Here is a 27,133-nt window from a genome sequence, read left to right as displayed (position 1 = left end):
GTCTCTGACATTACCTACCCGGCTTTTTTGCAACCAAAATAGGACACTGCTAGCTATTAATCAACATTTCAATGATATAAAATTAAAAATACATGGCTATGAACATTCAAATCAATACGTAGAAATATTTCCAATCAAATGGTGACATAATATTAATAATTGATACAAAATTGACTGAGCTGTAATTGTTTAAAACCTGACCACATTTCTACGTGTATTTTTCTTGAGTTTCTAGTTTGCACCGCTATATAGAAAACAAAAATGTGTTCCACATTAAAAACTGATCATATTATCTTAGATTTGCACTGCACTGCAAATTTTAATTTTTGATTTACAAAGAAGCAATCTTTATAGTTCTTTAGGTAATATTTAAAGCCATTAGAAAGGCTGATTTTGCACAATGTTCCACATTGTTGTCCATTTCCCGTTGTATTTTGCTTCAATGCAAACGACCACCAACAGGATGATGTAATCGATCTTCTTCGAAGGGAAACTGGCTCTGTGACCTGAGCGTTCGAGGTTTTGTACAACGGAAAAGGTCTGCTTTCATTGACGACTGCTCCACCTGACGGCTGAAGTCCAAATGAGAGCACGACCTGAACGTTTGAGGTTTTTAACCACGCAGAAGGTGCACTCTCCAAATCTGCTAGTCCCACGACGTCTGCTTCCGTCCAACGCACAAGAAGAAATGATCGATTTTTGACCACGGTTCCCCTTTTATACGCAGTCAGTTGAAGATATGTGCCTGACTACCTCAAAATCGTCGTCCTTGCGCGAAAAAGCCAAGCAAAAGTAAAGAGTTTTCCGCGTTGTTTTCAAAGTTTGAGAAAACTTAATTTTTGAGTTGTTTGTGGTTATCTCACACTGTTCAAAATATTATCCTCAATTCCTGATCATATTTTTGATGAAATGGTGTAAGAGTTATGTTGCTACCGTTAATACAAGTCGAGATATTCACGATTAAGTTCTGCCCATTCTTCCATATGGCTAATTTTGAAAAGGCACCCCATAGTAAAGTAAGTCGTATTCACGACAAAAGTCAACTGCACAGGTCAGAATAAATTAAATGTGTCAAGTTTTGCATTTTATCCTACCTAGCTAAAGCCTGAAAATGCAATCTTGTTCACTGCATCAAAGCCGTCGCCCGAGCACTAGAAATGAGTTTTTTTCTTTAACACTCGTTGAAACCAAACATTTTAGAAAACTATAATTTAGAGTTATTTGTGGATATTTCATACAACTGAGCATCGAGAAAACATTATCATGTGAAATGCGCAGTGCTGCTATTTTGGTGCGCATGAGTGTGATATTTCGGATATATGCTCGCAAAAAAGTATATCGATTACGATTTGCTCGTAAAATGTGAGAGCTAGATACCTTGATAAAATGATGCCTTTGCTTTAAATTAATTGCACATTTACTTTTATCACAATGAAAGTTAATATTAAAAAGAAATTGATGGTCATTTGCACGAATTGGCTATAAATTAAATGTTGTTGTTAAAGTGATCTGCTCCTCGACCTATCGTCATCTGATAGCACCAGTTCTCGTGATAATGTTCTTTCTCAATCCAAACGGAAATTATTTCCTCCCGGAAATTACAAAACTGCATGATCCAGGTTGGAATTGAATTTATGAACAAGACTGGAGTGTACTGTATATAAGAAAGTCTTTACAATGTACTATCATCAATAACGCACTCCGACGAAACAATGTAAATAAAAGTGCTGCCAACATTGTGAATAACATGTAAAGTTATATATATATATATATATATATATATATATATATATATATATATATATATATATATATATATATATATATATATATATATATATATATATATATATATATATATATATATATATATATATATACATACATACATACATATGTAAATATATAAAATATATATACACGGAATAAACGATTGCGGGTCTCTTTGCAGTCCTGCTCGCTAGCGTATAACACGTATTTTATTTCCACCAAAATCAATATTGACAGGGTGTATCGTCATCATTTGCTGAGCAATCGCAGTTCAAACAGCAGTATTTGTAACAATAGAACCTATCAAAATACAAGTTCACGAAAAGAAATTAGGCATTTTTAAAATAACCAAACAGTTAGTTGATTTTTTAATTTGATTTATGTTAATTTGAAGATGAATATAAATAATATGGGTGTTCTGAACCAATTTCTCCCCTTAAAATTCACAACGATCTCTATTTCAATAAAAAAATAGAGATGAATAGGGTAACAGAGGTATTTTGGCCACTTCATATATTTTGGCCCACCTAACAAACTTTATCGATTTCATCGGATTTTATCGATGTTAAGTAACTCATTTTGCATCAATTTGAAGCTAATCACATTAAATTACCTATTGTGGAAAGGGTTTTTAAAGATATTACAATATTTGGTGGATATTCTTATAAAGTGGGCCAAAATAAAATCAATCCTAAAGTGGGCCAAAATACCTCTGTTACCCTATATCTTACTAAACAAAAAATATATTTATTTCAGCAGAGTTTATTGTTATTATGTTTGTTATTTGCTATATCAAACCAGATTTGCTTTTTTTTTCATAAATACGTTTATTTCATAGGCAATATACATAAGTTTTTCATCGCCGTGGCATCTACAATACATAGTACTTTAAACCTAATACATTTCGAATATCATATTAGTATGTTGGTATTCATTAGTTAATCTAAACACTGTTTTTATCAAGCGAGTTGCTATTATAAATTACATTAAATGAAATACATTTATTTTGTACATGATCTTATAACTATTTCAGGTTTGTTTGTATCAGTTCATCACTTTTATTTAATATAAGATAGCTGGCTATTGGTTGAGCTCATGGAAGAGAAAACAATCTAACATAAAATAAAATTTAAATTGGAACTCCAATGGACTTAATGAAATAATAAAGAAGTTTCATGTAAGGAACGTCACGACAAGCAAGAATGTCGCGAACTGGGACATTGGATAGTCTACCTTGGGTACGCAAGGAATTTATTAGTTGAGATCTGACATCACGATACTCCACGCATGTCCAAACAACATGGTCAATATCGCGGTAACCTTCGCCACAAGCACAATGATTAGTCTCGGAAAGTCCAATTCGAAGGAGATGTGCATCTAACGTGTAGTGATTGGACATGAGTCTGGACATCACACGAATGAAATCTCTACTCACATCCAGTCCCCTGAACCATGCCTTTGTCGATATTTTAGGAATAATTGAGTGCATCCACCGACCCAGATCATCTTTATCCCAAGAAGCTTGCCAGCTGGCAAGTGTTCTTTGGCGAGCCGCGCTATAGAATTCGTTGAAAGCAATTGGTCTCTCATAAATTTCACCCTCAATAGCACCACGTTTGGCTAAAATATCGGCTCTTTCATTGCCTGGAATGGAGCAATGAGCCGGGACCCTAACTATTGTGATTTGATAATTATTATTCAATATGACGTTCAGGCACTGTTTTATTTTGCCCAAGAAAAAAGGTTCATTTTTGCCAGCAGCCTTTGAGCGAATGGCTTCAATTGCACTCAGACTATCTGTGAAAAGAAAATAATGGTTTGGAGATAATGTGACGATTACACTCAAACTATAATGAACTGCTGCTAACTCTGCTATATAAACAGATGCAGGTTCTTGAAGCCTAAAGGAGACCGAAACATTATTGTTGAACATACCAAACCCTGTCGCTTCTTCAATTCGCGATCCGTCCGTGTAAAACATTTTCTCAGGGTCGATATGCCTGAACTTACTTGTAAATATTTTTGGGATTTCCAACGAGCGTAGGTGTTCCGGGATTCCACGCACTTCGCGCTGCATGGATGTGTCGAAAAATAAAGTTGAGTCAGGGACATTTAGGAGGCTGACACGGATAGGAATATATCTTGAAGGGTTGATTTCCTGTGGCATATGGTTGAAATATACTGAATTCGATACCCAGATGGACAGCCCAAACGGACAAGTTATCTAAGGTATCTTGCAATGGTTTTTGCAGATCAATAGCTTTGGGTCCAGTAACTGAAACTACGCCATCATCTGCCAATTGTCTTAGTATACATGGGGATACTAGACAGCTGTCAATGTCATTCACGTAAAAATTATAAAGGAGCGGACTGAGGCAAGAGCCTTGTGGTAGACCCATGTAGCTAATTCTGAATGTTACCAAATCGCCATGTGAAAAATGCATGCGTTTCTCTGACAAAAGGTTGTGCAAATAATTATTTATAACCGCTGGGAGTCCATGTTGGTGAAGCTTGTCTGAAAGAACATCAATGGAAACTGAATCAAATGCTCCTTTAATGACTAAAAATACAGATGCTATTTGTTGCTTTTGAGCGAAGGCAATTTGGATGTCAGACGAAAGTAATGCAAGGCAATCATTCGTCCCTTTATTTCTACGGAAGCCAAACTGAGTATCTGACAACAAACCGTTCGTCTCGACCCAAGTGTCGAGACGTCGTAGAATAATTTTTTCGAACAATTTTCTGATGCAGGACAACATCGCAATGGGTCTATATGAGTTGTGATTGGAAGCTGGTTTCCCCGGCTTTTGAATGGCGATAACTTTCACTTGCCTCCAGTCAGGTGGAACAATATTTTGCTCAAGAAGCTTGTTGAACAATTCCAACAAACGTCTTTTTGCGAGGTCGGGCAGATTCTTCACCAAGTTGAATTTTATTCTGTCCAACCCAGGAGCGTTATTGTTACAAGACATGAGTGCTATGGAAAATTCCATCATTGAAAAGGGGCTATCAATGGAACCATTATTTGAAAAAGATTCCCTAATAATGCTATGCGTAGGAACAGAATCTGGACAAACTTTCCTCGCAAAATCAAATATCCATCGGTTCGAGTATTCCTCACTCTCATTTCCTACGTTACGATTCCTCATTCGTTTGGCCGTATTCCAAAGAGTGCTCATTGAGGTTTCTCTTGACAAACCTTCGACAAAATGTCTCCAATAGCTACATTTCTTGGCCCGAAGTATGCTCTTGTACTTGGTTTCTAAAGTCAAGAATTTTTCAAAATTCTGAGGAGTTCCTCCTCCTCGTTTTAAAAACGTCTTGAAGGCATTTTGTTTCGCGTGCTTAGCATCTGAGCACTCTTTGTCCCACCAAGGGTTTGGAGGCCTTCTGTTAGACGATGGACCAAGAAATTGTTTGGTTTGGGCTTGTTCTGCGGCCTCCAGAATCGAACAAACGAGGAAGTCATATTCTTCAAGTGGGGGGAGCTCTTCCATTGAAGTTAAGGCACTTGAAATATTACTTTGGTATTTAATCCAGTCAATATTTTTTGTCAAATCATATGGAATATTAACTGAATTAGCAATGCCTTTGTTACTGCTAATTGAGATGATGATTGGTAAATGATCGCTACCGTGTGAATCAGGAAATACTTTCCAGGTGCAATCTAGTCGAATTGAAGTCGAGCAAAGAGATAAATCTAATGCACTTGGACGTGCAGGAGGTCTTGGGATCCGTGTCATGCTACCCATATTTAGTACCGTCATGCTAAAATTGTCGCAAATATTATATATTAAGGATGATCTGCTATCATTGTAAACGGAACCCCACATCATTCCGTGCGAATTGAAATCTCCTAAAATCAAACGTGGAGCAGGAAGAGCTTCGACAATTTCATGGGGCTGTCGTTGTCCAACTTGAGCTCTTGGAGGAATATATACCGAAGCGATGCAAATGTCCTTTCCTTTACTGTTTATTTGACAAGCAACAACTTCTATACTAGAAGTCGAAGGAATGTTTAATCTATAAAAGGAATAACATTTCTTAATTCCTAAAAGCACTCCACCATACGGAGAGTCTCTATCGAGACGTATAATGTTAAAGTCATTAAAATTTAAGGCTATGTTTGATGTAAGCCATGTTTCGCACAAAGCAAATACATCACATTTTTGACTATGCAACAAAACTTTAAATGAATCAGGTTTTGGCATGATGCTTCGACAATTCCACTGCAGGACAGTGATTGAATCATTTGTGGCGGATGATAAATTATCCATCAAATGATACAAAACCTGAGAGAGCTGGCCATTGAGCTGATAACTGTTTCAAAAAAGTTCTAGCTATTGGAAGGAATGCCGTTATGATGGTCTTTAGAGGTTCAGAAATATTGAATGCTACGAAAATCCATTCTACAATTTCCGAAAACTTCAGTAATCCTGTTGGTGAATGTGAAACGGAGCCCACTGGATTATTGTCTTTTCTTGAGCTAGTTCCTGGATTGGTTTGTGAATTTGACAAACCAGGAGGCACAGTTTTTGGTTTTAAATTTGGCTTTTTAGCTTTAACACGGGGATCTTTTTTTGAAGCTGTAATTTTAGGTGTCTTTTTTGGTATTTTGTGGTTTGGTAATCTCCTCTTAACAGACCCTTGAGGAGTGACAAACGAGGTATCTTCACTATTTCCGTCGGAGTCAGATTCCTCTGGCTCCATAAGATTTGAAAAACCGTTTTCGGTTTCCAAAGGGGAGACATGTATGACCGTTTTAAGCATTTCTGCATATGTGCGCTTAGACCGTGCTTTTAAAGAAAGCTTCATTTTGTCTTTACGCAACTTAAATGCAGCGCATACTGAAAGATCATCATGAGGTCTCTCCCCACAATAAACACATTTTTCAACATCTTTATCGCAAAGATTATCCTTATGTGGCCCTTGACATTTGATACATTTGGACTTATTACTACAGTAAGTAGCTGTATGCCCGAATTTTTTACAGTTCGTGCAATTCATAACATGCGGTACGAAAAGCCGAACAGGAAGACGAATTTTATCGATATAGACATGGCTAGGCAACGCAGATCCGGCAAATGTTACACGAAACGAATCTGAGGGACGATACGACTTTTTTCCATCGACAATAGATGCTGAGTACAATTGCTTGCACTCGAGTATCTTAACTCCCTCAAGCATGGAGTTTTTAAAACGACCAACTCCATTTTTAGGTAAATCATCGGCCGTCAGACTTGCTTCAGTCACAACACCGTCAATTTCCACCTCCTTCGATGGAATGTAAACTCGATATTCAACAGAAAATAATTTACAGGTTACAATTTCGTTCGCCTGTTTCAAGTCGTTGACAACAACTCGAATTTTATCTCTATTAACTTTACATATTTCTTTAACTTCAGAGAAATGTGATGTCAAATCCTTGGTAATTTGCATCAAATTTAAAATCTTTTCTTTTTTTCGAAGATAGACTATCCATGGCCCAGTGGTACCCTGTGGATAATGTTTAGCCCTCGGAGTATTTATGCTCTGACTAGTATCCTGAATCGGATTCGGATGATCTTCCATGAGATCATCCATTACATTAATTTTTTTTTGTAAATTAATAATACCAAAATGAAAACTTATGTTTAGTAAAATTTCAGATATAAGAAATAAAAAATAAATTAAATTAAATCTATCTTGTAGCTGATGTCTCTGTTCCTTCATCGTGAAGAACGACGTGAAGCTCTTCCAACGATTTCCAATTAGCAGTCTTTTGCTGTTTCCAATTGGCAGTCTTCTGTCGTTTTCTGCTATCTCAGTTGCTCTGCCATCGTTGTGGTCACATCTGAACTTGGTGTGCTGCCTGTACCTGACCACAGGTACAGTGCTGTTGCTCTTGGTGGCGATCAAATGTGATTTTTGCAGTGTAGCAGCTTGCGATATATGTCGTCTCTTTCGATCCTACGCAGCGTACAAATTCTCGTACCTGGTAGATCAGCACTGGGTTGCTTTAGCACCTTTGTGCCTTTGCACCCCTTCGTCTTCGCACCTTTATGCGATGGCACCTCTGTGACTCGTCACTTCTATGCTCTCGCACCTCTGTGCGTATGAACGGGATGGCCTTCGTTTCTAGCTTTCCAGTCGGGAAACGCCCCGAATATTGCGTTTGCTATGGGCAGTTTAACTACCTGAAGCTTAGAATTGTCTCGGTAGCAGCCGTTAACTCACGAGCCAGTACAATCGAAACACAACCTCTTCGCTTGAATGGTTTTTACTTAATGAGATTTGCTTTTGTCACTATCACAATACAATAAATTCGTTGTGAAACCCAAATTTGGATTCCTGATTAAGTTCGAAGATCAAATGGCTGTCAATTGATGTCAATTGTATGGGTGCGCAGTGATGCTATTCCCGCATACGTATGGCGGCCACACGGCTGACTAAACGCTACCAGCGGTCAAAATATGGCTGGCAGCCATTCGGATGACCGACTGCCTCATCGCACCAGACATACACCTCAAACGATACAACCGACGACACGACCAGACACTCCGAAGAAAAATTGAGATAAAAAGTGTCTGTGAGGGATTTACCGCCAGTTACCACGAATATAGCGGCCCCTTGAAAATGATAAAATTATTCTTCTTGCGCAACACTGTTTAAGTTGCTACGAACTAGTTACCAAGGAGGCCCCATAATAAATAAACAAACCATAATGTCGAATAAAACCACAACAGTTTTTTCTAGTGATTTCAAACTTTTGCAGTACCGAATATATATCATTTATTCATTGTATTGAATTGTGTTATTTGTAAAATTATCCTGAGTGTAAACTAGATCTTGCTGGATTACTCTTCGGGGGACGCTTCAACAAGGCAGAATTGGTATTGGAAGATTAAAAAGTCTTAATGTTACTTCGGGGTTTAATTATGATGGATCGTTTCAGGACACCAAATATAACACCTAGACTAATCGTCATGATAATAAGTATCAGGACATAGTGAAAATTACCGATGCAGTAAGCTCAATGCATCTTCAAGCTCTCGTGAGGCTATTTGCAAAAACCATATCTTCGAAAATCTTGTACCCGGTAAAACATGTTGGGAAGAAATAAGGCTCTTTGAGGATCAAAATTTGGCTGTCTGTGCGAATGCGGTTCGATCAATAGCTGTGATTTCGAATGACACGCACTTTATGATTTTTGAAGGGGCTTGGCAATATTGGCCGTCTGAAGATTTTGATTTGGAAATGATGGTTTGATCTAACGTTTCCAGAAGCTTAGTGTTTTATTTTTATTTATTCGCCATTACAGGATTATCCTGCACCAGTGCCAGGTTCAACAATTGATCATGCAAGATAGAGATGGGCAAAACATTTCATTTCAAAGAGGCGTTAAGTGATGGAGAGTTCTATTAAAAGAACTAGTTATGTTTGCTTGTTGAATAACTAACTTGAGGTTTCGCAATAAACTGTTTTCTACCGTTCTCGAAAAAGACGGGGCGATAAAAAAAAATATAAGGTCCACGACTATAAACTGAAGAACTATCGTTCTAAAAAAAAGAACTGTTGGTCATTAATACTTTCAAAAGAACTATTTCTTTTGAACCGATCGCGAACGAATCGCTTATCTCTAATGCAGGGTAACGGAGATATTTTAGCCACTAATATATTTTGGTCCAGCGTACATATTTCTGAAAATAATCAAAATGAAGTACATCGTGACCCAAAATTTTAAAGATGTTTCCATTCGTAAACATGTTAGCTATGAATATGTACTCCATTTTGATTACAACCAAAAATATGAGCGCCAGTCCAAAATATATTAGAGTAATCAAAATATTTCCATTAGCCTATTTCCTAGTTTAGGAAGTCTTTTACCGCTACCGCGAAAGATAAAGATTATATAACTGTAATAAAATTAAATAAAAAAAACTGGCCCCATGAATTTTTTCGCGACCATGAACCATTCAAAATTTGTTTCGTATGATTGTTTTGTTTGATTAGAATCTATGTATTAGATCAGAGTTTTCACTTGAATATACCGCAAAGTACAATTCAGTATCTGTTAAAAAAAAACACCCAGAAACAGGTCAGGGTAGGTTCGATTGTGAAATCTGGTATGGTATCAATAGATCTAATAAATTATGCACAACGAAGATCAATCCTATGAATATTTCCTAATACGTTCCGTTGTCGACTCTGATTTCTTCCTTATACGAATAACTCATAACAGACTTCTTTAAAATATAAAACAGTGTGGCTTCGAATACCAGTGCAAAGAAACCGTAGAAACCCCAAAAGAATGGTTTCTCTTTAAAAATGGTAGAGCTTCTCCGTAGCGGAACAACCTTCGCAGTTAAAAATAGGTATATTTAAATCCTCTCTTTCGACTGTTGTGAAAATATTAAGGTAAATAAATGTAACTAAGGCAACAATAGCTGTTATTCCAAAAACCACATTTTTCAGGCTGAGTTGCCAGTTTCAAACATTTTTCAAGCGTTTTCATTTTGACATTACGAGTTACTGAGGGGTAGTTAAATTTGTGATACAGTTTTGAATAGCGAGTGGCAGGTCGTGTCGTCGATACAACCGTATCCACCAGGATTTTTCCACATCGTCTTTGACATGTTCAGCGAAGGTGAAAAGATAAAAACGCTCGACTAACTAAGATACAGGCGGCTATGTTTAATCAAATTAGAATTGACAGCCGTCTCTGAATCAATTTTGGAAGCCGTCTCGTAGCCATGGCTGTCCAGGAAGCCAAAACGCCGTGCGGGTTTTGGTTTCTTCCGTCACCGTCACCGGAACGTCAACGTCTGTCACCGTCATTCTGATTCACACGATCCGGTTTCCTATCCGTGTCCGTCATATCATTTTCTTACACGCAGAATTTGAAGAACTTAGTTTCGCACAATTTTATTCCACTAATACAAAATCTTGGGGCTTTTGAAGCAAACGATCTGTTGTTTTCGTACCTTTTAATAGAATAAATAACTTTTAAAATTAACTAGAAAGAGGAAAAAACAAAACAATCAGTTCCACTCAACAACGTAACGTACACACTAAGATTCCATTCCGTTGTTCGGTAATTTTTTTGACGAAAACTTTCGGTAATCAATAGAAATTACCGATATTTTGGCACATGAGCGTCATTTTACAAAAATTATGCAAATTTTTACCGGACGATCGGGGTGCAAATGCAAATTTTTACCGGACGATTTGGGTTACGCAAGTTTTCATTACCGTATTCTGTAAATAGATATACAATTCATACGGTAAATCTGAAAAGTCGCCGAGTACGGTAAAACCCTACCGTCCGTATAGTAAAATAATCTTCCAATAACCGAACTTCTGTAAATACTGATTGTCGTGAAAAATAAATGTCAAACAATTGATAAAATGTTCAGTAAGAGTCTTTTTATAAACCCAACGAAAAAAATCTTGAATGGATTGAGGTACAGGTGCTAAAATTTTTGAAACATTAGAATCACTAAAAGCTTTTTATTTACTTATGGGCAGAAAATAATTTTGTATCACTTGTCCACTTGCTGCCTACACAAATCGTTCGAGGGTAATTTCTGGTGGACTCGACGGATTGTGCAGTGTTTTGGAAGGTGGAATAAAACCATAGCCACAACAGGTTGGAATTAAATTAAAAATTCATTCATTTTGTGAACATGTGTTGTTTTTTGAAATCCGAAAATAAAAGAATTTTAACCAAAGGAAAACAAACAAACAACAAATTACCGAACAATCAGTTAGATCCATTTTGTTTACAGTTTACGGTAGTTGTTTGACAGTTCAGCAATTACCGAACGATCGGTAATCGATTGTATTACCGAACTGATTACCGAACGTTCAGCTGTTGAAAATTCGGTAAAAAATTACCGAATTTTGCGAAATTTTCTAAGTGTGTACTTTGCAAATCTACTTGTAAGTTTTATTACTGTGGTATATTTGTGGTATATTCCGTTTAAGAGTGGGATCTTGACACTGAATACATACATAACAAACGTCAGTTCAATACCGTAATTATATGAATTGTGTATGTGTGCGATAATCACAGTCCGTCAAATATTCTTTCGGAGAAATGTTGACGGAGCTTGCCGTTGACGGACGTTGACGTTCCGGATCTCTGCTGGATCGTGTGAATGCGCAAATGGAAAACTCATTTTACTAATTTTGACGGAGGCTGACGTTCCGGTGACGGTGACGGAAGAAGCCGGATCGTTTAAATCGTACATAAGAAGAGAAAGTAAACAGAGAGAAACTGTTTTTCGCAGTTGAAACCTTTTCTAATGCTTATGGAGAACTTACCCAGTGAAATTTGTAGACCCGTATAAGTCCGATCATCGGCCCGATTATCGGACCGATTGAGCACGATATGGGGCCGATCGTAGCGCTTCGATCGGCCCGTCATCGGACAATTCTGCACCATTTGCATCAACCGTGTCGACCTAAAAAAGCTTTATGTTTACATTATGTATCGCTAGAGAAACAAAGCAAAGGAATATCAAACAAGCCATTTTCGAGCCGACGTCTCCCTGATAGGGTGTGCAAGAGTATTAAACATTCTTTTGTCTCGATCATGGAGGCTTTAACTTTTAGGTCATTCGCCTCTTAGGGCCAGAAAAACTCTGGCCCTATGTTTGAGGTTGGAAATCCAACCCCGATATATCTCATCACCTGAGTATTGGATATCCGCTCTCTGCTTTGGTATATCTTCACTCTTTTGTTCTACCGATACACTATGTAAGCTCGAAACGCAATCAAAAGCTTTCGTGCACGATGCGTCCGATGTTCGAATTTACTGGGTACAGGGGAGTAAGATTTTTGGGAGATTTTTTTCAATATAAATTATATCATACGAAAAATATCAAGTAAGTACTCGACATTCGAACAAAATATTACACCCCTGTGTACTTCCGCATAGTACGATAGTATGCGTACGGTTATCTGGACCGGTTGGTGTATGTACACGGTCCACAGCCCCACACAACTTTCATTTACTACGCCCAATACTGACAATTTACCCACACTACCGTTATCTACCAAATCCGCTTTTCGTGTCGACCTGTCGAAACGAACCAGCGCAGCACAAAATTTCTTTCATCAATCAGCGCGTGTGGTGTGAAGTATTCGGTTGTGTGAATTCTTCCCGTTTTTTATATCATTGCTCTCCGCGAGTTATCCTAGATACAAAAAATCTGTAAGTAAATTCGCGACTTGAAGCCATTTTCTTCTCTGTTATGTGGCGTTAAATGTCTTTTCAATGTTGTTCGCGGTAACAATGAGCAAAAACGGTGCCTTTTTTGGGTGTTTCTACCGATTTCGTAACGCGTCCGCGTATTCTTCGTTCAGATAGAAAATGGCAGAATTTGACACGAATCATGGTCGAAAGTTGTCCTTCAGACGTTGGAAACGGTTCGGTTGAATCGAGTTTTTCAAGGTTTTCCGTTGTGACGTTGCGAATTCGGATGTAAAAGGAATCACGCCATGTACCGTCTTCCATCTATTTCCTCGAGTGTAGTTAATTTTTGGGGTTGGTTATTTTTTGTGAATGGCGAAAGTAAACGACAAAATTTCAATTCGATCTCGACTTGCGTAAATTTGTGTAGTATGTGTGTTCTCTTTGTCACGTTGCGATTTACGCCTACATCTGAAGCGGGCGTATATGTGTGTGCGAACCGGTACTTTGGTGGGTGTATTCGTGAATATCACCGTACTGCGAGCTAGAGAAACTACCGTAGTAGCAAAGAAGAGAAAGAGAGGTAGTGAACATTTCGAAACCCGCGAACGACAAAGACGTGATTCGGTAGTTTCCACGTTTTAAAGCGACGTATGCGCTCTACCCGTAGCATATTAATTTAACGTCTTTCCGTGTTTTGTAGATAGTCATTAGACGGTCGTTTATACTGTACATCGAGTTTACAAAGATTCTTGTTTTTGTTCTAGTGCTACCAGGAATTGTGATACTTATTTTTTAGTTTTTGAGTTTAATTTATTTTTTTTATACCGGAACCGGAAAGAACACAAATTTTTGTTCCTACTTGCATTCGGACCCGTGTTTTTCGAGGAAACCCAGTTCATAAGTAAGCTTTCGTTAATTTTTTTTCCTTTAGTTTTAAAACACTAGCAGTTAAGTTCGTCAGCTCATTGTTTTCCAGAAATTGCAATGTATTTTAATTTTAATTTCAAATCAGATTACTGTAGCCTCATGGACAACAGCGTACCGTGAAAGCAGATTAGTCACCATTTTATTTTACAAGCCTTTGTGTCTTTTGTCTTAGTTTCTTTGTAACCTTATGTGAATCAGATATTGATTGTAATGTGTGCAGTGCTCTTTTTCTCTATCCCGGATCATATCAGTATAGACTACTGTTTTATTGTTTCATCGTTTCACACGAGGTGTTGGTGACTCATGTGATTTATTGTAAAACAACGGAGGCAGAATAATTTTGAAAGCAGGTTCAGTCGAATTTTAACACGTATCATTATAATTTCAATACGAAATTTCTCCTTTTAGCACTTTGTTAAAAGAAGGCCGGCCATATGCCTCAAAAATGAATCAGTCTAATTTTTCATTTACAAACGACAAAGGATTCAAAGCACGACCTTATAGCTATGTAATTCTTGTTCGGAATCGTGTATTAAACACAAAAACGATAAATTTTATGTTCTTATAGTAAAACTCCGGATTTTAATTTATATACTCATTAGTGACATGTGATGGTATTGTTTTAAGTAGAGCTTTCACGATCAAAAAAAGCCTGTCAACTTGCAATCATCATTCATAGGATAGAGTGTAAAACGGAAGTGGAGCGAAAGTGAATACATAATTATCTTGTACTACCAGTTGGGCCACGTCATTATGGTGATCACCTTGTTAATCCCAATGTTCGAGTATAACAGTTTTGTGTACTTGATTCCATGACTGAGCAATAAGTGTCTCTGTGTTAGAATTAGAATTATGAAAAACGTCTTCGTCATTGTATTGAAGCTAAACCACCATGCTTGAAGATTAGTAGAATCCGATAAACAAAAATAATGTATTTCGGGTATTATAATTCGCTGCGATTATCAAATGAAAATATTCCTTGCCACGGTAGATTATGACAGTCGTGGTCCACGGATTAAACAGAACTCAGTTTCTTCTGTGGTTAATCCCCTGATGCGGGAAACTGTCAAAGTAAACCTGAAAAAAGCCTGTGCTTAGCTATGTTACGCGAGCGATTTGACCCTCACTCGGTTGTAACACGCAGCCTCGCTACAGAATTTTTGGTTCTTCATACCTCGTCAGATCGTCACCACAACCCCATTTACCGTCGTCCATCGGCAAGGAATATTTTCGTTTTAGTTGTAACGACAATCGCATGTCGCGTCTAACCAAACCACCCGAAAGAATGTAGGTCAATGAAGCTGACGAAATAGAAATTGTGAACACTTTGTTCCAATCTCATCTTGTAATAGTTTATATCTTTCTCAGAAGAGCAGACGAAAATGTTGTGTATTTTCATTATCGAATGTAACTGCAGCAATGTTTTCTTTTTTTCTTTTCTCTTTTTCTCGTCTGGATTGACATACTTAACCGTCACTGGGTGTCACTCGATGGAGCAGTAATTTGTTGTATGAGTCAGAAAGCCGAAAGACCAGTACTATCAGGTCAACGCATCAAGACCAGGAAAAGGGGTGAGTAAGAATCGTTCATAATTGATTGAAATAGCCAGAAGTTTGTTTTTCTTTACGTTTCGTTTTCGAATATTTTTTGCTCGGCCTTTCAAATTGTGCCTGACGCCGTCTGAAGACATTGCTGACCCAGACAAGCGTAAATACACTTATTGAATAGGTATAAATGTCATGGAAACCGGTTTGTGCGACGTGAACATAACTAATTTCACCTTCTTCGTGTTTCGTTTTCGACTCATCACTACATGAGCAGTTTATATTGAGCCACCAGTGCCACGTTGTGGTTCAGCAAAAACTGTTTCGCTGGCGTGAAGTTAATGCTATTTGCAAAACATTGTCTTACGGCGAAGTGTAACGTCATTGCCAAAGTTTAAAATTGTCACGTAATTTCAATGAAAGAATGCAACAACCTCATCTTTGTTTTTCTTATTGTTCTATTAAAAAATAATCATATTCAAAACAAACAAATAGAAAAAGAGGAAGCATTTTCATCTCTCACTCCAATATCAGTCGTTTCCCTGCGACAAGGCGAAATCAAAATATTTTTATGGAAATTTAGTCAAATTTCAATTCTCATTCTTTCTGTACATTGGAAAACGTTATTCGGTTGAATATCGAAAAAGACTGGAAGAGGAAGCAAAAAAACAATTCTTAAACTACTACACTGAGGCCTTTTTACGCGTTTTTTATGCGGTTTCTTTTTACGCGGATTTCCGAAGTTACGCGTTTTTTTACGTGGATTTCCGAAGCTACGCGGTTTTCTGGTTTTGTCTTAGAAATGCTTGAAACCTCCAGATCTGGTGTTATCCTGAATTTTTTTAAATCAACTCTGACACTTCGATTCCGAAAATTTTCGATTAAAAAAAAAGTTTAGATTACACCAGATCTCGACGTTCCATACATTTATAAGATACTCGGAATCGAAAAAAATTCGATTCTGGAAGTCTCAAGTTCCAAAGTCGATTTTCACACGCAGTTTTTTTTAAATTACGCCAGATTTGGACGTTTTTTTTTGTTTTGAAGTAAAAATCTCGCGGATTTCCGAAGTTTTTTTTTGCGCGTTTTTTTACGCGGTACCTCAGTGTATTCTGCTTTTTTCGTTGACTGGAAACGATCTCGTTCTCAAAATTTTCAAGCGAAACTGAAAGTGGCATATATTTGCAGTCATTTTCGTCTATTTTGAATCAGCTAACAGCTGCTATTTGCTTTGGTCCGAACGAAATAAAATAACGTTTTTCTGGCTGTCCTTCAGTCGATTTAGCCGGGCCGTTTTTTGTCTTCTATTCATTAGTTCAGTTCACCACTGATACATCCTCGCGATTCAACGTAACATAAACCGATTAGTAGACGTACAGTGAATGCTATTTGCAAAACAAACGATGTAATAGAGTGCTTTGAAAATAGTATTAACTTCACGGTTATTTCGTGGTTAATGTGGAACCGCGAGGTGGCATTAGCAGCACAACGTAAACTGAAAATGCTCCGATTAATCGAAGACGAAATGCAAAAAAAGAACAACATGACAAATTTTTAGTGGTCGTTCACGGCATTGCACCGGTACTAAACCGGGTTGAAAAGAATTGAGAATAGACCATAAACAAATTTAAAAAAAGGTCTCAAATTTGGATGAAACTTTCTGGTCATGTAGACTTTGTCGCAACAAACCAATAGGGTTCTATAACATTTTCCCGAAAACCATTCCCCAGAACATAAAAACCGAAGCTTTTTCCCCAGAAATCGGTGGATTAAAACAGGGTTTTTCAATATAGGAATCGAATAGGCGAATTTCGCGCCAGATCGTGTTCGGATTTGGTAGTACTCTCTCAAATTTAAATGAAACTGAGACTAAGACTTTATCACAAAAAGCCACTTTGTTTTTCCAACATTGATCCAGAATTAAAAAGTGCTAAACATCATTTTTTTCAATTTTTGCAAAAAAAAATAGTCGAAAAATGACAAATCCTACAAAAAATTAATTAATAATTAAAAAACCTAACACACTGATGAAGAATATAAATTGTATTCGAAATGCGTATATGTGATGTGACGTTCATTATACATGATTTATAGTGTTGTGAGATACATAGTGAATTTGTATTTTGACGTGATATACTTATAACCGAATGAAATGGTAATATTAAAAAAAATTATCCTTGTACAAAAAATTGTTGTGTTAGATTTTTGAATGAAAATACTGAAAATATTACTCGAACCCTATACTGAAAAAATTTGAAGTCAAATCACAAAAAAATGATTTTGTTTTTATCTTTTATTTTAATGATATTGTCCCAACATAGGTTATTATGTTGCTTGTCAACTTTCCATATGTAGAAAAATGGGCATTTGATGATGATGACTTTCAGTTAAGCTCGATAGACACTGGATTAAAAATTCAGTTTGGACGAGAAATAGCAAGACTCTTTACAAGCGTATAAGTAATGTCAACAATGTGTGCGTAAAAACAAATTCCGGCGCTTCTTTCTCAGATTCTAATCAATAAATCCTCCATATGTTTGAAAAAATAAACCAATCAGTTCATTCTGCTTAAAATTGCAATTCAAGAAAAGCGAAAATCTTAGTCTAAAACTCTTCCGTTTTCCTTAAAACTGCTCGAGAAAAATTATTTCAGTTTCAGCTTACTTCCACTGACACATTTGATTAGCAACAAACACATTCCTATATGGATTTTCTCTTGCAGAAATTATTGCGATATAAAGATTTACGTACCTTCGATAAGTAAACCCGCAAAATACAAACCTTTAATTTAACACGTGAAAGACAATGGATGTGGAATGTTGTTGTAAAACTATTTATTTTTCCGGAAAACTGCTTTTGTAACAGAAAATATTTAGTTTTGTTTATTTTCTATAGCGCAATCTTATAAAAATGCATTGAAGCAGTGTTGCTAACATTTTTTATTAGGAAATTAAAATCTACATTCATAAAATGTATGCAATTTTCCATCAAACGTAGGTGAAAAATAGATCAAAAATAATATTTCATCCAAAATGTCAGGCTTAACATTCATTTGAGAATAAATTATTGTTAAAAAAGATTGTTTGAAACTCAATCGTGCAAGTCACTTTGATAAACTCGGTGCACTGCATATAATACATAGATCTATGGCATACGTACCAAATAAAATGTACGTAATACACAAATTACCAACACAAGTTAACTTGGTTCACTCTTGATCCTTAAAAGTGTCCATTTTGTAATGTATTGAACGGTTGATAGGGAACATAATCAGCTATTCTGTGACAATATTTTAAAATCAATTTATTTTTTTGTAAATCGATTTTAAATTTTTTTCATTGTAGGACTCTATAAGGATTTTTTCAGTATTTTCATTTAAAAATTCGACTGATTTCGTGAAAGTTGCTAGTACAACACTTTTTGTGAAATATGTCACTTTTCAACTAGCTTTTTGCAAAAAATTGATAAAAAGAAGTCTTGCCTTTTTATAAAGATAGTCAATTTTGGAAAAACAAAGTGGGTTTTTGTGATAAAGTGTATATGTCGAGAAAGTTTCATTCAAATCTGAGAGCTGCCAAATCCGAACACGATTTGGAGCGAAATTAGTCTATATTTTTTTTACGTTTCGCCTTCGGCTCACCAATGCATTAGCAGATTTTTTTGTATTGCTTATGTCAATTGGCGGATCTTTGTGATCGCAAACCTAGAGTAGGTACCTCATGGCAGATTGAGGTGCGATTAGCAGTCCAACATAATCTTCTAATGCGCACTGATTAGTCGAAGGCGAAACGTGAAACAATTAAAATCCGGCTATTTTAGGCTTTAGTTTTGATATTTGGTCTCCATCACTGAATGTCAAGCTGTATTGAATGCCAGTTGATTGATACATTCGTAGATTTTTTTAATGATTTGGCATACTCGAAAGTTTGCAACGGATATATTCTCCCGTCATAACAGTCGCGTTTCATTGTTCTTATTTTACATTTGTCTTTGAAGAAATGTCTGGAAATTATCTGCAGACGTTTTATTTCAATGCCAACAATGATAAGATTGTCAACGTAAAATCCTGATCAAATTGGAACCCGGATAAATAACCCTTACATGCACTTTACTACCACTGGGAAACATGCCGAAATTAGTCAAATATCTAAACAATTGACGTGACTAACATAACTGGAAAATTGCATGGTTGGCCTATTGTACCAATAATCATCTTATCAGTAGAGTCACCATGTTATTTTGCCGATTACACGAATTTCAATCAACGAATTGTGATCAAATCGAATACAATATCTTTGCTTCGGCTCTAAGGTTCTATACCGTAGAAAAAATAGTTTAAATTTTTTTCAATATTGCTGTTATAATGACTCGAAGCGAATGTACCTAATTTCATCTTACTCTTAAAGTCAATCCATCAAACAGAAATAGTAGATCTCATTCTAACTAATGGTTTTTGGTATACTAGATGAGCGATGTAGCATACCATATGTTAAGATTTATAAAATATATGTTTTTTCCGGAATCTGCCATTTCCTTGTTGCAAACATTCCAAACCCCGTTCCTAAACGATTAACAAACAAAACATTATCTCAATATTTAATCGATTTATTGCAGCTACGGTTGTAAAATAAACAGCTGCATCCCGTATGGAATAAGCTGGTATTTGCGAAACGTGTTTTTATTATTTACAACGCCAATGACCCTGTAATTTCGATCACACAAAACATGTAACGGAAAAGGAAAACAAGATAGCCATAGCCCCATAATTTCAAATTCAACCGGAGTAATTATTGTGACATCCAGTAGAGATCGAAATGCGCCTGCTGCTATCGATGATTCGGGTGCATCTGCGTCCCGGCCTATTATACCCTTCTTCGTCCAGCTACATCGCAATCAAACGCGAATCAGAATGCGACGCCAACCCAGCGTCGTCGTCACCGCCGCCGTCGCAACTGTGTTATCTTGTTGGTGTGTACATACCCGGGTATGACCTTGTTTTCAACCGCCGTCGTCTATGAAACAAAGTTGAAGGAGAACCGGTTTGACGTAAACCCGATTGGATTTAACTGCTTTCTGGTTTGTTGTAATACTACTGCTGCACCAGTACGGCGGTGGTGGTGGTGGTCATTGGCGCCATATTTTATTTTGGATACTACTTCCGTTATCGCGAATACTTCCTGGAAAACAACTGCGATTTAATCCATAACGACTAGTGTGCTACGGTATATCGATCTGTAGCATTACTGAAACTTATGGTACATAAAAATTGTGAATGAATGCTTAGAATGGGCTTTTCCTGAATCGATGAGGAACCGGTCCGAGCGTTTGTTTACTACACTCGATCGCTAAATCAAGTTGTTGACAGTGTTTGGAAGTATTTCGAGAAATTTTCGTATCCCAAAATATTTAAATACTACGCGGCTTTCGCCGGAAATCATGATTGTGTTCTTTAATTTAATATTTAATATAATTTTTTATTTGGCTCAAATTTTGAAACGCATACGCAAAACAAATTTGCATGATCAGTTACAACTTGGACTCTAGTCTTACTTTAGAAAAAGACATAATTCGGGAAATTTTCGAAAAAAAAACGATTGATTTGTTGTCTTTCGCAATGTTTTAGATAACTGTTTGAGAGGAGAAAACATACTGTAAAAAAACTGCTGTGTTATCTTGTTTCGAAAATGAAGTAACACATCGATCATTTAAAAAAAACTATTTTTGACATTTATTTTACGATATTTTCTAACTGATAATAGAATAAGTCTATGGCACTTTTGGTAAAGATGGAGAAACTATGGTCCAAAAAGATATAGTATTTAAAAAAATGTGGAATTTTAAAAATTGAAAACTTGTTTGAAAAATTTTCGTCGCACTTTCATAAAAGGGTCTGATGTCGTATAATCACCCATAAAAAAAAGATTGTTATTATTTGATCGAATATTGAAAGATTAACCAAAATAAACGATTTTTTTTATTTGGAGAATTTGAAACCACGTAACTTCGGAAATCCGCGTAGAGAAAAATCGCAAAAATGGAAGATCATTTTATGTATGTCAAATGTCTTCGAAATGCATAAAACGTCCAGATCTTGTGTAATCTGAAAATTTTTTTTTGAAAAAAAATCGAAAATTTCTAAGTGTCAGAATTGACTTTAAAAAAATCGGGATAACACCAGATCTCGACGTTTCATGCATTTCTAAGACAAAACAAGAAAACTGCGTATCTTGGGAAATCCGCCTAAAAAACACCGTATAACTTCGGAAATTCGCGTAAAAAGAAACTGCATAAAAATAGACCTCAGTGTATCTCAAAAAACGGATGGTCCGATTAAAATGGTGTCTTCGGCAATGTTTTAGGTAACTGTAGGTGGTTGTAAATGGAACTTAATCATCTAACCGATCATTTCAATAAAGTATTTTTGATATTTTTTTTTGTTTTACGATATTTTGTACCTGTAGAAGAAGTTTATGGCACTCTAGGTTAACATGAAGAAATTGTGAATCGAATATCGCATATGGGTAGTATTTCAAGAATACGTGGATTTTTGAAAATTTTCGGTGCACTTTCTTGAAAGGGGCTGATATCGTAAAATCACCCAGAAAGAAATGATTGTTTTAAATATTGATATTGATAATTTGGTTTGATTTGAGCGTTAAAACGAATTTCCAAAAGAAACATTTAGCAAAACAATAGTCTTTCAAAAGTTATTGTAAAAGACAGTTTTATGTAATTTTTTTTAACAAAATCATACCTAATCGTTACGTTTCGTCTTCGACTCGTCAGTGCAAAGCAGTTCAAATTGAACTGCTTGCTGCAAAAACTTAAACAGTTCAATTTGAGCCGCTAAGCAGACGCAAAGTAAACACTTTTTGTGAAACAATTTTTTTTTCAACTGCACCGAAAGTGACCCACAAAAAAAACGCATAACTTCGGAATTCCACGTACAAAAAAAATGGCATAACTTCGAAAATCTGCGTAACAAACCTGCAAAACTATAGAATTTTTTGTGTTGCCAAAAATTCATGAAATATAGATATCTGAAGTTATCTCGATCAAAATTTGGGACTGGACTTTGGGACTGAGAAAATGTTAAGATTTACGAAGTATAGATTTTTTTTGATGCCAAAATGTCTTAGAAATGCAAGAAAGGTCGAGATTTGGTGTAATCTCGAAAAATATTTTGTGTCAGAGAGTTGACTTAAAAAATTTTGGAATAACGCCAGATCTCGACGTTTCATGCATTTCTCAGATAAAACAAGAAAACCGCATAACTTTGAATGTTTCGCCTTCGACTCATCAGTACATAAAGCAGTTCAAATTGAACTGTCATCTCCGCCTAGCAGTTCAATTTGAAGCGCTAAGCAGGTGCAATGTTTACACTATTTATGTAACGACTTTTTTTATATTAAACCTAGATGCAATATCCTTTCTGATGGCTAGAACGAAAACGAGTGACGACTGACTACTGGTCGCTGCAGAGTGTCAACATTTAGGGGTTTTTGTTTTGTACAAAAAAGCACATATTTTATTTTAGCTTTCTCCAGCTTGAAGCACTGATGAGCCGAAGATGAAACGTGAAGAGAGCTGAATTGAGTATGTGCGTTTTTGTTCAAAACAAAAACCCACAAATGTGCATAAAAACCTCGTAAAAAAGGCCTCAGTGTGTTATATTTTTTTGGATAACACCCAAATCTCACCACACCACGTGCGTTTCTAAAAAAATTGGCATCAAAGAAAAGTCTTTGATTTCTGAGTCTAAAATTGTTTAAAATCTGAGTCGATTAAAAAAATTCAGAGGTTGCTGATCTCTGTTTCATGATTTTTTAAGAAAAGAAGACAAGGAAAAGAATATCTTCTTTTTGTTGTTTTTATGCGAATTTTCAAAGTTATGTTACACGAAACGTCGAGATCTAGTGCTATCTAAAAAAAATCTAGAGATCGTGATTTCAAAATAATTTTTTTCATAACATTTTTTGGGTACGTATTGCAAAATTTGAGCCAATTAAAAAAAATCAAACAATAAATTCAAGAACAAAATCGTGATTTTCGGTGAAAACCGCTTAGTATTTAAATATTTTGGAACACAAAAATTTCTCGAAATACTTAAACAAATTTTTTTAAATTTTTTTTTCTCAAGATATCACCAGATCTCCACGCTTCGTACATCTCTGAAACATTCGACATGAAAAAAATTCAATTCAGGGAATTTGAAAATTTTTCAGTTTCCGAGTCGATATCATGAAAAAAACTATTTTTTTCGAGATTGTTCCAGATCTCCATGTTTCATGAATTTTTGAAACATCTGGCAATAAAAAACTTTTCCCTTAATTTAGCGTTTTTTATGCAAATTTCTATAGTTAGGTATTTTTGGCGACTTTTCGAAGTTAAGCGGTTTTCATGCGATATTTAAAAAAAAGATTTGAGGTCGTAGAATTAAATGTTTTTTACTACTCACCCTGTAATTCCGGAAGTGAATCAGGATAAACTTTAGAAGCGTTCTATGGGAAAGTAAGACCTTTCATATGAATCTAAGTTTGTAGAAATCAATTTAGCCGAGGATTTTCCAAGCTACGCAGTTTTCTTGTTTTGTCTTAGAAGTGCAAGAAACCTCTGGTGTTATCCCGCATTTTTTTTTTTAAGTCAACTCTGACACTTAGAAAATTTTCGATTTTTTCACGTTTCATGCATTTCTTAGATATTTGGCCTAAAAAAATTTCGACTTCGGAAACCTCGAAATTTGTCGTTCCTAAGTCGATTTAAAAAAAACTTTTTTGAGATTACACCAGATCCGGACGTATCATGCATTTTTAGGATATTTGGCATCACAAAATTTGTTTCTCTAGTTTAGAGTTTTTTACGCGGTTTTTTTAACGCAAATTTTGCGGTACGTATCCCTCGCGGAAAAAGATGTATTTTCATGTATTTTCATCGTACCCATAAGGTCAATCTATCGAACAGAGACAGCAGATATCACTCTAACTAATTGTTTTCGTATATGAGATGACTACGGGAGCCGTTATACCCACAAATGTCCTAATCAAAATTCAGTCTAGCGGTTTGTGTTGAACTGCTAAGTGGCGTGGCAGTTCAACATGAACTCCTATGCATTGAAGAGTCGAAGGCGAAACGTAAATAAAAACTTATGTGCGCTTAGTTATAAACCGGTTACTTGTAATCAAACCGTAATTCAATCGGACCAACCATTTTTGAGATATTTTGAAAATATTCAAGGGATTTTTCCTTTTTTTGCCCCTTTCTCAACAGAAAGACTAGAATAAAAATTGCGAACTGATGATGCAAATTTTCTTTCTTAATTATGAAATGTATGTTTATCAAAAAATCGATGAAATGTACATTACGCTATGACCTTTTCGACTCATAATTGACAGATCTGACCGTTTTAATAGTTCTCTGCACAGATTGCCTATACATAATTCACGACTGACTGGCTTCCATATCGTTACGAGAACGGATCAGCATGTTCTACCGAAGTATCCTTAATTACATGGGATAATTCGTTTTCACCATGCTTAGAGTAAACGAATAAGACTTGCCATTTTGGAGTGACTTTTCTCAACATAGGAAACGTAACTGTTAAGCAAGCGTACAACAGCTGGAAACAGGTCAACATTTTCGTACAATTCCCTCCTGTTAGCACTTTCCAGTCTACCGGGATGTCCTACAAACCATACCAGGGACATTGCGTTTTCACAGTGCTAAGAGCAAAAATCATTTCTTTACCCGTCCCTTCTGCCACCGTCGGTAACTGGGGCTAAAAGAGAAACGAACACACATCCCATAGGGGATTGTTACGAAATCTGCACGCGACCTGTTTTCAAATGTAGCAATATATCTAATCTGTTGCCTCGTAACGACATGTGAGCTTTTCGGTTGTGCTATTACCGGATAATTTGGCTTTGATTTCTATCGTAATTTGAGTGAGTGAATTATTGAAGTTATCATTTTGGTCCGTTTTTATGGATTGCTATCAGTAGAATTGAGATGACTATTGTTGTCTGACGATAAAATATGCAAATTGAAATACGATGTTACATTCTGCGAAAGTAACACGCGCACAAATTCTTAAACATAATCGCTCTGAATGTCTATCAAACTCTGCCCACGACCTCAAATAAGAAACAGGGCCAAATGTGAAGGATACCACTTTCGTGGTGCCACCTACATATCGTGTTCACCATATTTCATTTCTTCTCTTCTGAAGTCACGTTGCTGTTTGACGCAGCTTCACGTTATCCACCACTGGTTGCGTCAGAACAGAAGCTCAGTTCCTTTTTTTCTTTTCTACAAACAATGCCTAGCATCTGCTTGGTTTTAACACATTCGAAACCGCAGAATAATACTTGTATTTCACGTTTCCTTCCTTTCAAAGTCGCACGTTTCCCTACATCCTTCACAGCTAATATGGCTTTTTCCTATTTGTGTCTTCATAAGTTAAACCATTAGTAAGCGTCGTCATGCAAAAGTTTCGACGAAATCAACCTTGAACTCATCACAGATTTGTTTCCGAGCCTCATGAAATGACGCACTATATTCCTCCCGCCTGTTATTTACTATTTATTGCGATACGCAATTCACCGTGGCTTCGTGTGTTTTTATTATGTTGCCAACGTGCAATGTTTCAGCCCACATCTCCATCCTTCTCTCATACATAGTTGACAACTTGTTACTAACTCGTTTTCTCTGCTTGTTGCTTTCCTGTTTGCATTTTCAGATGAAAGAGAGAAGAATGATCCCACGGGATTCCGTGACGCGGTCATTGCAGGTCTTGAAGCAGCTGAAGATCTAGAGCAAATTTCCAAATTTTTAGACAGTGCCGGTAACAAGCTTGATTATCGTCGCTACGGAGAAGTATTATTCGATATTCTGATTGCTGGTGGATTACTTGGTAAGATACTTCTTAGTGCCACGGCGAGTTCCGTTAACTTATAGCTGCATTTGTTTTCTTTCTTCCGTTCGCAGTACCCGGAGGTTCTATCTCACAAGATGGCGAGAAACCACGTACCGATCGCTGTCTATTCGCAGCACCGGAAGACATGGAATCGATGCGGAACCATGAACAGGTAGGTGGTCTCTATGCGATTTGCGAACGTAATGCAAAACTAGAACAAACTTTGGATAGCGAATTATATAACTTTGACGTCTCTTTGGTGCATCAATTGAAAATTATGTTGATAATTACGGGTGTCAATACTATCCGTACTCGCATATCAGTCCCATATGGGTTCTGGCCGCTTTCAAGTTAGGGAAATGGAATCGTCTATTTTTACCCTACTTTCAGAAATTGCAAAAATAATTTGAAATTAGTTCAGTAAAATTTTAAGAAAAATATCATCAAATAATCATCAAATAAATTAAATAATCAAATGCATTGATTGTTATTCTTAAACCACTGTAGCAATATTTAGCGCTGGCAGTGCATACAAAAATTTAGATAATGTAAGATAAACTATCTTTGAATTGATCTTTGGATACCGCTGGTACGACAATTCTTTTTGGATATTTTGCGTTCCGATCTCAATTCCTCGCCAAAATAGCTTCTTTTAGAATCGAACGTATTGCTCACATTTATACTTACACTTTAATCCTCCGAAGCAAAAACTTTAGGAAAAGAATCAACTCTTTTCCCATAACTTTGACCAAAATCTGATGTAGACAAGGCATACAATTAAAACTATTTTTACATGGTACA

At 36.3% G+C, this 27,133-nt stretch overlaps 1 protein-coding gene across 3 annotated transcripts in view; it reads left to right on the top strand.

Moving 5' to 3' along the window:
- The first annotated feature begins 12,809 nt into the window (after nt 1-12,809).
- The window catches only part of LOC131427458 (protein krasavietz), a 33,657-nt gene continuing 19,333 nt past the window's right edge, over nt 12,810-27,133 (top strand). Inside the window, exons 1-5 of one of the 3 annotated variants that reach the window (XM_058590659.1) lie at nt 12,810-12,967; nt 13,714-13,850; nt 15,376-15,447; nt 26,156-26,329; nt 26,404-26,504. In XM_058590659.1, the coding sequence (XP_058446642.1) occupies nt 15,387-15,447; nt 26,156-26,329; nt 26,404-26,504 (336 nt within the window). In that variant the 5' untranslated portion in view covers nt 12,810-12,967; nt 13,714-13,850; nt 15,376-15,386. The remainder of the gene's footprint in view (nt 12,968-13,713; nt 13,851-15,375; nt 15,448-26,155; nt 26,330-26,403; nt 26,505-27,133) is intronic. The other 2 variants (XM_058590661.1, XM_058590662.1) reach the window with 2 other exon arrangements.

The sequence above is a fragment of the Malaya genurostris genome, chromosome 2, assembly GCF_030247185.1.
Source record: "Malaya genurostris strain Urasoe2022 chromosome 2, Malgen_1.1, whole genome shotgun sequence".
Lineage (NCBI taxonomy): Eukaryota > Metazoa > Arthropoda > Insecta > Diptera > Culicidae > Malaya > Malaya genurostris.
The sequence above is the reverse complement of the archived record's forward strand: the minus strand, read 5'-3'. Positions and strand labels throughout refer to the sequence as shown.